The sequence below is a fragment of the Thunnus maccoyii genome, chromosome 19, assembly GCF_910596095.1.
Source record: "Thunnus maccoyii chromosome 19, fThuMac1.1, whole genome shotgun sequence".
In the NCBI taxonomy this organism is placed as follows: Eukaryota; Metazoa; Chordata; class Actinopteri; order Scombriformes; family Scombridae; genus Thunnus; species Thunnus maccoyii.
Genome location: NC_056551.1, coordinates 13,547,007 through 13,562,830, shown reverse-complemented (window position 1 = coordinate 13,562,830; position 15,824 = coordinate 13,547,007). Strand labels below are relative to the sequence as shown.

The window sequence follows — 15,824 nt, the reverse complement described above, 5'->3', positions numbered from 1 at the left end:
TTTAGCTATGTAAATATTGCAGGTATTCAGTCCTCCTTATCAGGAGATATGACATTTGTCCACTGCTGTTAACTGGAGCTACACTGCAAAGAAAATCACATGCTGATCATATGAAAACATTTCCTTTTGTACTGTGTGGTTGAAGACATTGAGCCATAATATTTCCCCGACTTCATGGTACAGTGCATCAAGGAAAAGATAGCCATTAGAAAGAAATGTTAAACATTACTTTTTGAAACATACTGCAGTCACAAAATTAAAATCATTATGTAGTAACATGATAATGCAGAAGTCCTTCATTTATAGATGGTTTCTTTTTAACTGAAGCATAGTCTGAAGTATCTCCACTTGGCTGTATTTAATTTGGCCCAGTCTGACTTGGTTTGGCATGGAATGGTTTGTTCTGGCTGGGAGCAGTGAAAGGGTATTAGTACTGGGAATGACAGTAAAACCTCAGGGACAGCCCACCATTAATCTGGGAGAGGAGGTGGAGGAAGGGTCTGTCTGTGTGTGTGTGTGTGTGTGTGTGTGTGTGTGTGTGTGTGTGTGTGTGTGTGTGTGTGTGTGTGTGTGTGTGTGTGTGTGTGTGTGTGTGTGTGTGTGTGTGTGTGTGTGTGTGTGCGTGTGTGTCTCTGTCTGTGTTGTCAATTGTCATCAGGAGATAACAGAGAAGTCCAAGGGATAGCTGTGGCCCTGTTCACTCTAAAGTAAGAGTGAACAGGGCCACAAATTGTATCAAGATCCAGCCAAGATAAATGGCGGCTCAGTGTCAACTTTGATGTGAAAATACATGGGGGACAAGGTGATATGGGTTTGTAATACTTATCAGTTTGATTTTATCATGTAGGAGGATGAGCAACCCATCAGCCAATCACAACTAAATATAAGCCGTGGCTTGTAGGTTTCCCATGACTTAGTCACCCCACGGCATGAGCAGAAATATAGCTGAAACATTTACATAGTCAGTTAATCGATTAGTTGATCAAATGAATTGGCAACTATTTTGATAATCAGTTAATCATTTGAAAAAATGACAGACATTCTCTGTTTCCAGTTTCTTAAATGTGAAGATTTGCTGCTTATCTCAGTTTCTTAAACATTGTAAACTGAATATATTTTGGTTTTGGACTGTTTAAAGGTATACTATGCAGGATTTACCTTAAAACTAATTTATAGACTCATACAAAAATAATGCCTCTCAATCATCACTTATGACCCACTAGAAGTGTATGGTTGTGTGTTTGTCTACAGAGACTCTGCCCTCTGCCTCTATTTTATTATTTTCTTATTATTTTGCTCTGTTCGGGACGTTTCTCGGCATCAGCCTTTGGGCAGTGGGTGTGTAGCCCCCAGCCAATAACGGCATGCAGGGTGTGAGGTCAGGACTTGTAGTGTAGCAACCAGGTTACATTGCTGTCTCCGCCTCCCTCCTCTGCTCTGCTCTGCTCTCTGTCTCTGTGTAATGGATGTATAAAGAGCTGCAGGTCTGTGTTTGACCGAGGGGCGGCTGAGCTACACACACGCAGAGCAGAGAGGGCACAGCGGACAGGATGAAGCTCTGCATTCACACAAAATCTGACATTGCTGCACCTGCCCGCAGGGTTGTGCGGAGGTGTGGACGTGTGTATTTGTGCGTTAGAATGTAACTGCTGTGAAACAAACATGAAATCTCTCTCTCTCTCTCTCTCTCTCGCTCTGGTTGAGCCGGGGAGGAAGGGCCAACTTTGCATGCTGTGTTTACAAACACCAACCAACAAATCCTGCATAGTAGGCCTATACCTTTTAACTATTTCATAGACCAATTTGGTCTATGAAATAGTCAAGACCATTTGTCAATTAAAAACCTACATGGTCGAAAATAGACTAAAGAATAAACAATGCAAAATTTGTTCACTTCTAACAAACAAATAAAAAGAAATAATATAGAGACTATAATTAAATTCTCACATTTTATATTGTGGATTTCTTTTAAATGGAAAACTAGTGTTACGCAGACTGATTTCGGTGTGTGTTTACATTACAAGATTACTGATTGAAAATACTCTCTTGATTCCTTAAAACAAACTGTTCAACTGCTTCATGTGGCACATTCAAAAGTATTCGAGCACTCCTTGTAATGAGTGCAGTACTGTATGTCACTCTTGACATAAGGCATATCAGTGAAGCAGGAAGTAAATGTCATGTAGCTAAATGTTATTTTTATGTCTCATCTTTGTGGCCCTTTGGTATTGGTCTTGCTTACAGTAGCTTATTTAGTGTTCAGATGTCCAGTCCACCTCTTCTGCTACTTTAGTCGTCACGGTTAGTTAGCTATTGATTGCACTAGCCACCGTGCTCCTAATCCTAAAGTTTCACCCTTGATTTTGACCACATGGGTTTCTACAAGAATGTTAAAAACAGACTTGAACCAGTTCAAATCAATCCAAGGAAAGGCAAAGGAAAATGGCTTACGGCCTGTTTAAACATGGATCCAATTAAAGCAGGAAGTACTCATGGGATCTCTTTATTCCTTATCGGCTGTGTACATGAACCACAGACATACAGCCAGGAAACCTGCTTGTCAGCAAATACATGAGGCACTGAGCATGGCAGAAGGAAGCGGGTATGATCCTTGTGTTTGTGCATGTGTTTGCATGCTCATTTATGTGCGGGTGTGTGTTTGTTCATGGGCTTGTTTGTCATCTTGTGTGGGTGTGAGGGTATCGGTGATGATGCAAAGTGCTCGTCTGCTGGTTTGTGTGCATGTTTGTGTATTTGTGTGTATGAAAATCTATTTGTTTGTGGAGGCATCTTTATTATCGTTAGTTTAATGTTCTTTAGGAAACTGTATGGCAATCAGGTCTGTTAACATGACTCAGAACTACGTGAGTATCATCATGTAGATGAAGTAATGGTGTAAGACACAACTAATCACTGATAAAGGTGGCGGCACCAGCGAGATAGACAGAAGCAGATAAGGTGGATGAGGGGAGTTAAGTTGAAAGGTTGTGGAATAGAGGGAGGAGTTGTAAAGAATAATGAGAGAGGCGAGACAAAGATGAAGGAATAATGAGGAACAAGACCTGAAGAAAGGAGAGAAGATGAAAAGACAAGGATAAAAGAGGAGAGAGATTGTGGATGATGAGGAAGAAAGTGAGCTGGAGAGAAGGGCAGTCAGGCTCCCCGCCCCCAGCTTGGTTCAGACGGGGTGTTTAGTTTGGCCTGCTCTGAACAACTGGAACAATATTCATGCTAGGAGATGGATGGAGGGAGGGTTAGACTCAGTTCACCTGAAAAAAAAACTATGAGAACTTTCCTTTTGGCATTGCGCTGCTTGATTTTCTGTTTACTTTCGAGAACTGTTTTTGCTCGCAAACGTTTGTGAGATGTGTTTTCAGTTCTATCTAATGGTTTAAGTGATGAAATGACAGACAGCTTTATGGATATAACTTTAAAGTAGAGCACCCAGACGAGCACTGTTTCCTGTTTCAAGTTTGTGCCCAAAATGTTGTCTTAGGAGCTCAACAGAACCATATGTGTAACTTTTTTGACTCTACTGTGACTCTTTATACACTGACTGATGTCTGTGTCTGTGCGTGTATGAAGTGCCTTTCCTATCCCATGACTGAACTGAGGGATACAGTATATTTTTGCCCTACTCCACTGACTTTATGAGCAGCCCTCAAACGTAATGAGGCCGTTTGCTTTCCAAGTCCAGCAGTGTTTATTTATAGGGCAGGAAAGGCTATTTGTGTCAGGAGGAAGTGTTGCACAAGTGCTATTTTTTACTGGAGGTCTTCTTGTACCCATAAATGTCCTATGCCGGATTTCTGCATGAATCCTTCAGTTTCAAAATGGACAATAGGTACCTTTGAGTGAAAAGCATGACCTGTATTCAAAGTTGAAACTCCATTTGTGACTCCAGCTGCAAATCATTTAAAGACTTCCAGCAGTAAGATAATGTACATGTAGTCAGCTAATTTTGTTATGTTTTTTTTAAGGAGGTGGCAGGCCATATTGCACCAAACAAATATTATATGATCTGTCACAATGTCCAAAATCGCATTTGAACTTTGCTTTGATTTTAGGCGAACAGCTGATGCTTGTATCTGAATGAGCACATGGGTATAATGGGCTTGAGTCATGGTGGCCTCATAGTATTTCCGTAACTACAAAAGCTGTTTATAAGAGGGTTACTAGCAAAGCTGTAAAATAAGAGGTAATTAGAAAGGTCAAAGGGAAATGTTTTGAGTAGGGGTCGACTTATGTGCTGAATGAGTTTTTTTAAGGGCCGATAGTGAAGTGAAGAGAGGGCAGGGTGGGCTGATGGATGACGTGATGACAATTTAGTTTTTTTAGTTTTCCTCTCCGTAAAGTCTTCTCTTCAGTGGAAATGTTGAGAAGGAGAGATTACATGCCATCATATGTTTAATATGTTGAAAAAGTACAATGATATAATGTAGTGATGTAGTGTTAAAAGCAAATTTAAACTCATCTTCTAGTGCTTTACATTTAAAATATATTAAATGTAAACATGACTCTCAGTGTTAATAAACACAAATGAGAAAGACTAAAAACAACTTAAATAAGATCTTTAAGGCACTCTGCCAAATGTTGCTTTATTTCCTTTTTTGCATATTTTCGGCCAACATATTCATGCCTTACAAACTATAACATCACATTGTGGTAGACCTACGATCTAAGATGAATTTACATGGGAACTACATCTTGATTCCTTTGAAAATTATTTATCATCAGTTCATCTCAGGCTAAATGATTCTACTTGGCAGTCTCGGGTGTTGGCAAAGTTGGTGCATAGAAGCCTCCTTGGCAAACATTAGGTGTTAATATGGCTGCCTTTTCAACTTGCCTTCTAACTGGCATCTGCAACCACACCATTGGCTGATGTTCATATATGGACATACAGTGTGTGTTATATTACAGTACCACCATTCACTAGTTTAGAGAGTAAAGGAAATTTAGAGAGGAGAGGGCAGTGTAAGTAAAATTTTTTCATTATCTAAATGTGCAGTCCAGATTGTGAAATACATTGCAGCATCTTTCATTATGAGAGCAACCATCTGGTCTTTGTTTAACAGTTCTTTCTACTAACTCTCTTATTCTGGGTTTGAGTTTCAGAGTCCAGTAAACTATTGTGGTGTGTGTGTGTATGAGTGCTCATGTGTGTTTGTACCACACTAAGCTGTTTCAGCTGCGGCCCAGGAGAAAGGACGTATTGTTTGAGGACATTTGAGCATCTGCTTTGTTGTAGATAAGGGGTTTGAAGTTAACGTCCACTGCTGATCAAAGGGCACAGATATTGTAGATGTGTCAATCTCTTGTCTTTCTTTCACTGTTTCTTTCCTTTTTTATCCTGTACATTGTTCTCTCTCCTTTCCTCTCCTCTACTTCCTGCCTGTACTGCCCTCCTCTGTCTCTCAAACATCAACAAAAGAATATAGAGGTTATTCCCCTCTGGAGTTAAGTCTCTTGTTTATGTGTCTTAACTTGCATCTAACCTACTTTTCTTCCTGCATTTATTTACTCTTTTTTTTTTTTTTACACAAAAAAAACATGGTTGCAATCTGATTTAGTGTGTGATTTGGAACAGTGGATGTTGTGTGTTATGTTCATGTTATGTTCAATCATGTCACTTCCTCTTCTTTGTATTTTCATCTTGATAATCTCTCTTTTCTCCTTTCTTACGTGACATAACCTGACTTGGTCTGTTTTATTTCCTTGCCACCTTTTAGCCTTTTAGTGAGCCATACATTTAGAAATAATACCTCCTAACTCAGTCTGCTCTCTTTTCTCATCTATTTCCCTTCTGTACTGTCTTTATGTCTTCATGTGTTTTTGTTTTTCTTGCCCAACTACTGTAACAACAAGGCCTATTTTGTTGGCAGTTGATCTGTACTTCACCTCAGTCCAGATCAAGATGTCTTCACAATTACTGGCCAGATTACTATGAAATTTGTTGGGGGTATTTTTGATCCCCAGAGTATGACTACCAGTGATTTGATGCCACTGTCAAATTTCCCTGAAACAACACTTTAGTCCGTGACAAGACATCTGGAATGTAATTCCTGGATTTCCATGAAATTTGCTGTGGATATGCACAGTCCTGATTTGGCCTCTCTCTGATTTTTCTAATCTTTAGATTTCCTGGGAAAGGATTTGCTTAACATGCATTTTGTTTTTCGGTGTCACCCGAGTTCACGAAGCAGTTCTTTAGCTCTTTGTTTTATATTAGTTTATATATTAGTTTTATCAGCTTTAATTTTGATACTACTCTGTTAACCTTGTTTCTTTATATATGGACCTAATTCAGTTGCATTGAAATATACAGTAGAGTCTCCCCCTTAAGTCCTTTTTAAAAGTGATTTTGAGCGTAACGAAGGCAAACAGGACCCAGAACATCAAAGAAGAGCAAACCCTTTTCTATCTGTAGATCAACAAAAATGTTATTTTGTCTGTTGAGGACGGGAATATCGAGGATTTTCCAAAGTAAATGTTTTTCTGTTAAGCTCTGTCTGCTGTAAGTGGCTGAACTCTATAAACATACAAAATGTGATGTAGGAATTACTGTTTCCTGATCTTTGTTTGTTTTTCCTTGATAGACAGAGGAAGTTCAGAGAAAGTGAAAAAAGCACTCTTAGCAGACATGTTTATGCAAAAACTATTAAGTTAACAAACATCAAATGCACTCGATGAACTGTTTTGATCTGTTTTCTTTGCAATTTAGTCTAAACATTAAGTAATTACTGGGTGTTAGAAGTTGCAGTTCCACATATTGTTTTCAAGACTTCATAGATTGACTTATTGACACCTGCAAAACACATAAAGGAAGGAGTGAGGTAAGAAATAATGAGTCATTAAAATATAACTTTAAAGCAACACAGAACATAAATACATAGTAAAAATTCTGATTTATCAGTTCTATACATCTCTATTTCTCTTAATCTCTCCGCATTTTTCTCCCAATTCTATAGTTACTCTTTTCCATACCTTTTTACCTCTTTTGCTCTCTTGTTCTTGTCCTTGCAGCCAGCCCCTGGTCTGGACAAACAGGAAACACTTAGTGTTATCAGTGGACTCTTTGTGTGTCTTAATGAGTGTCAGGCTAAAGACAGAGAGGGAACAAACACTACCGTCCACACCCTGATCCCCGATGTAAACACACTTATCACTGCAGAATAAAGAGAGGGAGAACCTGTGAGAGAGAGGGAAACGGAGCTGGAGAGGAGGTGGGCAGTCAGGGAAACAGAACTGAAAGTAAGAGAGGAAATAAGATTCATTTCACTTCCTGGCGGTCCACACAGAAGGACAGTGGTCTTACTGCTTCACTGTATAATCTCAGGATTAGTGACCCATGATTTATTGCTGGCGCAACCAATGTGGGCTAAACCCATACTGTCCAGTGCAGGCCATTGTAGGCTAAGCCTACAGTATTCAATACAAGCACATGTTGTCCAAAGTCATTTAGAGTTCATGTGTTGTGCTGTTTTTGACATTTGTACAGTATTTATCATGTTCTTTCCTCTGTTGTGTCGAGATTTTAGATCATGAGGAGTTTAGGGTAAATCAGATGACAGGAACTAGGGCTATAATTTTGAGCTGCAACTAATGATTATTTTCATTATTGATTAACCCCTGGTTATTCTCTTAAATAATCATTCAGTCAGCAAAATGTAAAAAATGGTGAAAAGGTGGAATTCACAATTTCTCATATGCTAGAATGATGTCTTTGATTTGCTTGTTTTGTCTGACTAACAGTCCCAAACAGAAAGATATTCAATTTAGTGTCATATGATAAAGAAAAACAGCAAATGCTCACAAGTAAGAGAAATGACTGAAATGATTAATCGATTATCAAAATAGTTGCCAGTTAATTTTCTTTCAATGGCCTAATTGTTGCAGCTCTACTGTTATTGATCAATTTGCACTGATATTAGGATATTAAAAATGAATCAAATGCATCTCCTTCTCAGTTCAGAACTGGTTCTCAAAACTCAACCCTATCAGCTAGTTGTCTCCACACCGGTTTTCCCTGCACATAAAAAGACCTCTTTTCCTCAGGAAACATTTAGTTTCCTACCAGCTTTCAGTGACTGGCATAGCATACCTCCCTACTAGTCTCTAGCTACTATATACACAGCTACTTTGCAGGGACTTGGGAATGCTTTAAAAAATGACCAAGATACTAATGACAATCCATAAAACACAACAATGTATTTCTCCAGTGTGTACCTGATTGGATCTCTTATTGTTTAGTAAATAATTATTTACTTTAAAGACACAAAGATATTTTCTGGTACACTGTTTGTTATCTTGGAACAGGCAACACTTTTGGTTCAGAAGACTCTTAAACACAGTTTGTTCTATCACTTTTTGTTGGATCTGAGGCCTGTGCTGATTTTGCACCGTCTCTGCCAGCACATTATTTTTTCATCAGCCTCCCTGCGATGACACTAGTTGTGTATGAGGCTGGAACTGGAGCAGTGCATTCCGCTCCACTTAAACCTGTCCATTGCAATGTAGTCTAATGCTATCGGTGTCATGCTGCTCTATCGTGACGGCCCTTCATTTTTGTTCAGCCTATTAACATCACAGAGGCCATTAGGCAGGATCATACTATACAGTGCATCAGTGTTTCCCCTGTAATTCTTTGCCGGTAGGTGGTATTTGTGTTGGTAGAGGTTCAAAGTCCATTCCAGCTTTTCTCTCACATGCAGTTCCTGTTAATGAGATCACAATATGAGCATTCACAACTGTCAGCTGTATACTCTATCAGGTTTTTGAACAGAGCTGTTTCTTTACACTAATAGTACACAAGAATCACACCAAGCACATTTTTCTACCAGTGTGATGCTTCAGCGTACAAAGGGGAGGTCCTGCATGACACGAGACGAGTGAAATCAATCATGAACATTTGAGAACATGCACTTCTGAGACACAGATGTGTGAAAAGTTTAATGTACACAAAGCTGTTCTGGTCTTGTAAGGCTGGTTTCTCCTGTCATACAAACCCCTTTGAGTAATAATAAATGTCATGGTAATAAACAGTAACAGTACATATTTCTATTTGATAGAGAAGGGGAGTGTAGACCCTGTAGACACAGTGGAGGTCAAACTTTGGGCAAGAGCTTTTGAAGAGACGTGCACATTCAGAGTGAAACTGTTGTTAACTTCTTACCATTTTCATTTTCTTTGCCCTAAATGTTCTGTGGTTTTTTGATGCAAAGTAACTGACAGCTGAAGACAGCATGAACAAATCTTTACTGAAGTGAGTATATAGAGAACTGGATGTCTGGTGTTTCTGGTAGTACTTTTAATGACAGTGCAAAGCTCTCAACCAAGAAAATATTCCTAGATCCTTGAGCCTGAGTTTTAAGACGCTGCACAATTTCATACCTTGTTTGTGGTTTCCCTACTCTGTAAAACTACTCTAACACTTCTAACTGACTACTCCTCTTACTGCCCTCTTAGGCTGAACAGGTTTGTGTGGTTGACCACCTTTCATGTAAACTCTGCTCTTCTCTTGGTTTCTCTGTAAATGTTAGGTAGGTACATCTTAAGAATGAACTTGAGCCTTTATCTTCTCTCTGTGAGGCATTTTTCTAACTTACTACTACTACTACTTCTGCATACTGTAGCTGAAAAGAATACACATCCTTCTCTGCATTGTGCCAGTTTGTTTCCTTTTCCTTATCTGTCTTTGTCATTTGCAACATGCTCAGCCAATCAAGCATCTCTGAAATTCATATCATACCAGCAGCTAAATATTTGCTGCTTGAGTGGAAATCAGGAATCAAGATAGCCAATACCATGCAGTGTGCTAGCCTGTGGGGAAACTTCTCTGAGAAAACCATATTCAATCCTTGCAACAGGCATTAAAAATATATATAAATTAATAATATTTTTTCAACCTGGAATAGGCAAGGAGACAGGATTCAGTTTTCGTAAATGGTGCCAAGTCTGGTTTGATCGTATTGGTCACATTGAACACAAGAAAACCACAAATTTGCAGAAACGAATCAGATGCATCACCAAGAGAGTTTTACTTCTTTTAGAGATCTCATACATTGCTGAATTATACAGGCACACACTATACAAGTTAGGCTTAAATTCAACCATAGTAGCCTGAACTAATTGCAAGATGTGACTGCTTGTATTAGTCAATCTGTCATGTTTAGGGGTGTGTTTATTTTGCTGCTGTTTCCGGATCACAAAGCACTCAATTAGAGCAGTAAGATCCACCCTTCCTGGTGTCCTCCAAACAGGATAAGGAGAGTACTGGGTACAGCTGAACAAGTACTGCCTCTGTTTCAATGAAATGTATTGAATAATGTAAAAAATACTGAAAAGTAGCAGCATGCACAGCTCCGATACTTAAGCAAAGTTTCGGGTGCACGGTTGTGGTGAGGATCAAAACAAAGGCGTGACGCTGATGATAACAATAAATACAGACAATAAATACAGACAATAAATACAGACAATAAATAAGAAGACTATAGTTATGTGAGTGTTGGAGTTTTGTTTAGTTAGTAGTTTAATTTACGTTTGTTTACATTATGTAGTTCTGTTTACGTTTTCTTTGATAATTTTTGTAAAACTCTAGCAACAGAGGCACTGCGGACGTTCATATACGTACATATTTCTTTCCATTTCCTACAGTTACGCTACATGTCCGCTCATCTTTGCCTTTTTAGTTCTACCATCTCTTTAAGTGTAACTATTTTTAGTACTTCAATGCCTCAGCGCCCTGTGAGCTGATTGAAAAACACATGACCGTCTGTATGAATATCATGAGACTTTTCATACAAACATACTGGGAGGCAAATCCAGCCCACCTCTGTGAAAACAAGGACTCTTAGCCACTACACCATATGGGATATGTCCTGTATAACTTCATCTACCTCCTACTGTGTCATGTTTCACTGCACACCAATCATACTGACAAACAGTTGCACGTTCGCTGACTTCACTGTTCCACTTTCACTTACACCCCCCCGCCCCCCCAATCCCTCAGCACCTTTGTGAATGTGTTGCTCGAGACCACACGGTTTGAGGAAACTGTTTAACAGAGGTGGTCGGCCACCCAGGTCCTGATGCATCCCGTCTAATAATAAATTCAGTTAATTGATGACAGCCTAATAGTCACACTCATTAAAGTATGCTGTGAAATAGCACCTCTTTTGTTACCTTACAGTTAATATTATATTTCATAAACATGTTTTACTGTTTTGTGAATGGTCAACATTTCAGGCGAGGTGGCCCACCTCAGCTATGAAATGTAAAACGTTCCTCTCTGATTGATGGAAAATCTCTGCAAAGTTACCCATATATGTGTGTTTCCAGAGATTCCTGCATATGTTATATGCACTGCAACTAGAGCCACAATGATTAATGGATTAGTCTGTAAATGTAAATATTTTCTGTTTTATTTAGTCTGTTGTGATAGTTAACTAAATATCTTTGGGTTATGGACTGTTGGTGTGGACAAAACAAGACATTTGAGTACTTCATCTTGGACTTTAGGAAACAGTGATCATCACTTTTCAACATTTTGTGACATGTTATAGACCAAATGACTAATTGATTAATGGAGAAAATAATCAACACATTAAACAATAATGAAAATAATTGTTAGTTGCAGCCCTAAGCCACAAGGCCAAAGGTTGTACAGGGACACAGCACAGCGGCAGTTTCCGGGGGATGCTAATGAACACACTAGTAATTAGGCTAATGCTAGGTGTGCTATATAGCCAATATCTCCTATAATATTGGAATTGTTTAATAAGAATTTTAAAACTCAAATAAACTCATATTAGCTGATTTTCTAGCATCACTGACAAGTGGTTGACTTCAGAAAAGCTCACATTTGTGTGTGTTCTTCAATTTTTTATTTGTACATGATGAATATGCTGAAATTCCTACTACTGCACATGTGCTATACAGCAGGGGTTCTCAACTGTTTGTAATTTAATGCCCACTTCTGATTGTTAAAAAATTTCCGAGGACCACCTTCCCAAATAAATGAGAAAAAACATAACATGACAAAAAAGGAGAAAAAATGAACTGGTCTGTAAAAATGTGCTATGCCACTGTCATCTGCAATGACCAAAATAAATATTCTGCTTACCAGCAGTGAGACACTTGGGACTGCTTCTGGGAAATAATGAAATCAAGTCATGGTGGAGGGGGGGGGGGATGCTGACACGCGGAGTAGCATTAAATGTTGCTTTCAGTTTGTTCCTTCCCTTTGATTTTGTGAGTCTCAGTGGAAAACCCCTGACTCACATAAATAGGTGGTGGTGCAAGGCAACAGAAATTTGATTACCTGTTTTGACAGAGAGGGATATTGACTGACAGCCAGTATCCAGAACGAAGCAAGGTCAACTTGTGTGAGCTGAAGCTTCAGGTTGCTGTCTGCTGATAGTTCCATCAGTTCATTTTCCAACACAAAAATACCTGGTCATTGAAATCATTCATTTTTGTTTAACGTTTTTTATTCATGTGAATTCTTGAGCACATTTAGATATAAAAATAGCTAGCTTTGGCAGTACCGCTGCCTCCACGGTGCTCATAATGGTGCTCTGAGGCCTACCTGTGGACTCTGACCCACTCGTTGAGAATGGCTGCTATGGAGCAATACATTCCATGATCCAGTCATTACCTTATTTATTAACACTGTACTGGTCTTTGATATTTTGAGATATACTTGGTCGGACACCTGGTAGATTCATCTATCTTTTCCACATGACATTTGTCTGTGCTCAGACAAGTGCCTTAATATCCAATCTGTTATTTCCAGTCTGTCAGAGAACATTCTCGTCACCACCTCTTAAATTGTATCTCACTTCTTGCTTTAGTTCTTTGAAGCCTGATCAAGGAGACATGGATATGGTGTGTGCATTTGTTTACGTTTGGATAAGGATCAATTTGCCAGAGCTCCACAGAAGAAAAGCAACAATCTCTCAGTCATTTTGGCATTACTTATGTTTAATTTTCAAGACACCAACAATTTAAGAGTTTTTCACTTCCTTAGTGGTCCACATTAATGATCCTGTGGCTTGGGCTGCAGAGCTCAGTGGTCATCCAAGCTGTTTAAGTGACAGAAGGGATTTTTATAGCCCTGCGTTTTTCCACCAGCTGTGCAAAACGTATTGCAGTGATTGCATTTGGGTGTTTGCCGCAGAGGCTATTTACACCATGTATTGCTATGCTGGCTTATTGCTCTCCAAAAATAGGGTACAGTTTGCTACCACCAGTATTTATGGAGTCAGAGAGTTCAAACCCCTTATCACGTGTAGGTCAGTAGGCTATCAGGTCAAGTCTAATGCTGTACTGCATCCTAATATGCAGGTGGAACGTAGGGGGAGTATGATTCAGCTGACTAATGTACTCGAGCTGCCAACGTGGTTGGGCTGCATGGATTCAGTCCTCTCCTCTTACTCTGGTATCAGATTAAGGAAAGAATTTTATTTACAACCTGCTCCTCTAACAACCATTTCTTTAATCTTATTTTCTAATCTGTTTTTAATGTGATGTTTGATATACAAATACAACCGTTGAGAGGTTGAGTAGCTCCTCCAAATGACTTGATTATATGATTCGGATACGGCTAGGCTGCTTCTCTCCTGATTTGATATTCCGGATTTTTATTTGTTACAGTTTGTGTGTCCAAGATAATTCTCTCTGTATGTTTATAACATTCTTCTTCTTTTTTTTTTTTTTTTTGGAGTTAACATTTGTTTATGGCCAGAGGTAAAATGCTGTGGTGGGCAGCTCTTAAAGCTTGCTCTGCTGTATTCTGTGCCATGAGACTGCAGTGTAGCAAGATTGTCTCTGTATGAGATCATGCTTGAAGCTTTCCAATAGCTGATTTCTCTCTATCTGAACAGCCTGTCAGCAATACAAATGTGGGGCCATTTGGTTTGTGTTTGTGTGTCAGTGTGCGTGTGTACATTGGATGTTGCACATGAGTGTGTGTGTGTGTGCGTGTGTGTGTGTGCGTGTGTGCATGCATATTCACATATGGACACAAATGTTTTGTGTGGGCTTTAGCAGAGCCAAAGAAACATTCTCTCTCTATGAAAAACATTACTCACATTAAGTACATCTCAGCCATTTTGGCTGCAGTGGAAGATTTTCTTATGTGTCTGTAAATGTCTGACGACAGCATGTCATTGTTGGGAGTGTATACATTTTTGTTAGAGAAAAGGTTGATGCAACATACTTTCCTAGAATTAAATATTTTTGTTTGGATACATAAATCACAATGATAATGAAATAAATATGTTAAACTCTGTAAGAGTTTACAGACTGAGGAATTGCTTTGTTGTGATGGTTTTGTTAAGTGATCCTTATTTTGAAATACCTAAACGGCACATTATTTGCAGAGTATTATTGTTCATCTCCTGCTTCCCCATTTGCCTCTGCTTACTTTTGATGTAATTTTTTTTTTGTCTCACCCAATCTCTTCTACTCTCTTCTCTCTGTCCTTCATTTTCCCTCTCTCTCTCTCTCTCTCTCTCTCTCTCTCTCTCTCTCTCTCTCTCTCTCTCTCTCTCTCTCTGTCTTATTCTCCTCTTTTCCAAATCATCTCCTGTAGGTCAATGAGTGGAACAAAAATGACGAGCGCCTGCTTGCTGCGGTGGAGCATGGCGAGGTGGAGAAGGTGGCATCGCTTCTTGCCAAGAAAGGTGCCAGTGCTGTAAAGCTGGACAGCGAGGGCAAATCAGCGTAAGCATTCTTACTTTTAATCTAAAAAAGAACAAAGACTTTAATACAGATTTAGCAGGCAAAGAAATGTACTTTCTTGCACACCTTTGTGCTCTATATTGATAAGTCTTTTTGTAATTAGGGTTGATCTACAGTAAAGCACATAAAGCCTAGGATAACTTTCCACATGGGGACAATAAAGGACACAATAATCAGAACATGCCTTCTGCCAAAAAATATTCCTGCAGAGTGATTAACTGAAAGAGACAATAGTCTGCCGTGGCTTCTTTAGGATGAGTGTGGGATGTGAGAAGCAGCTTCAATCAAAACAAAAAGACACATGGATTTAGATCTGGTACACTGACAAGGCTGCAAATGACAAATCAAAAACCAGAATAGAGCAAAATGTGCAGATCTCCAGTTTGCTGCCTAGTTTAATAACATCCGACAAGTACTATTGCAGTTATTTAGGCGTTATCTGGGGCTTAACTCACATTTTTAACAACAAAGGTCTAGTGAGAAATGGATTCTGGTAAAATAAAAGTAGATGTATTTGATTTCATGGAAACATCATCTTATCGTGTTTTCCTTTCGATTTAAGGATTATATGTGCTTCTATAGTATATGTTCAAATTCTCAAGTCTTGTGCTTATGAAACGGCTTTCATGCTCCACAGCGAAATGTTAAAAATGTATGGCCGATCTAAAAATACAACCACTTTTCTTAAGTTCTGGGAGGTTGACATTTTGCAATCCAATGAAGCCATTCATGCAGCCTCCCTGAGAACCAGTGTTTTAAAAGCTGGCTCATTTCTGCAGAGGCGGTGGAACTCGTTGCCTCACCAGTTGAGATTGTTGATAAGACAGAGGCTCAGTGTTAATATTTGACCTCTTTCTTTTTCTGAAATACAACACTCACTGACCTCAATGTGTTCAGCAGCTCATGCAGAGCCAGGAACATCAAAACACAGGAACAAATGTACGGGGGAAAAAAACGAAAGCGGGTATTCTCACATGCTGAAACAAACACACACAGTCTTATTATTCCACCGGTAGTTCACATCCTTGACCTTTTCTCTGTTTGTGACTAGAACACAAAAACACACATACAGATGCATA

General features: G+C 39.1%; 1 protein-coding gene across 3 annotated transcripts in view; it reads left to right on the top strand.

Moving 5' to 3' along the window:
* Positions 1–15,824, top strand: part of rai14 (retinoic acid induced 14) — a 59,705-nt gene that overhangs the window by 24,862 nt on the left and 19,019 nt on the right. For all 3 annotated transcript variants that reach the window (XM_042394971.1, XM_042394972.1, XM_042394970.1), the window contains exon 3: positions 14,597–14,727. In XM_042394971.1, coding sequence (XP_042250905.1) covers positions 14,597–14,727 — 131 coding nt within the window. The remainder of the gene's footprint in view (positions 1–14,596; positions 14,728–15,824) is intronic.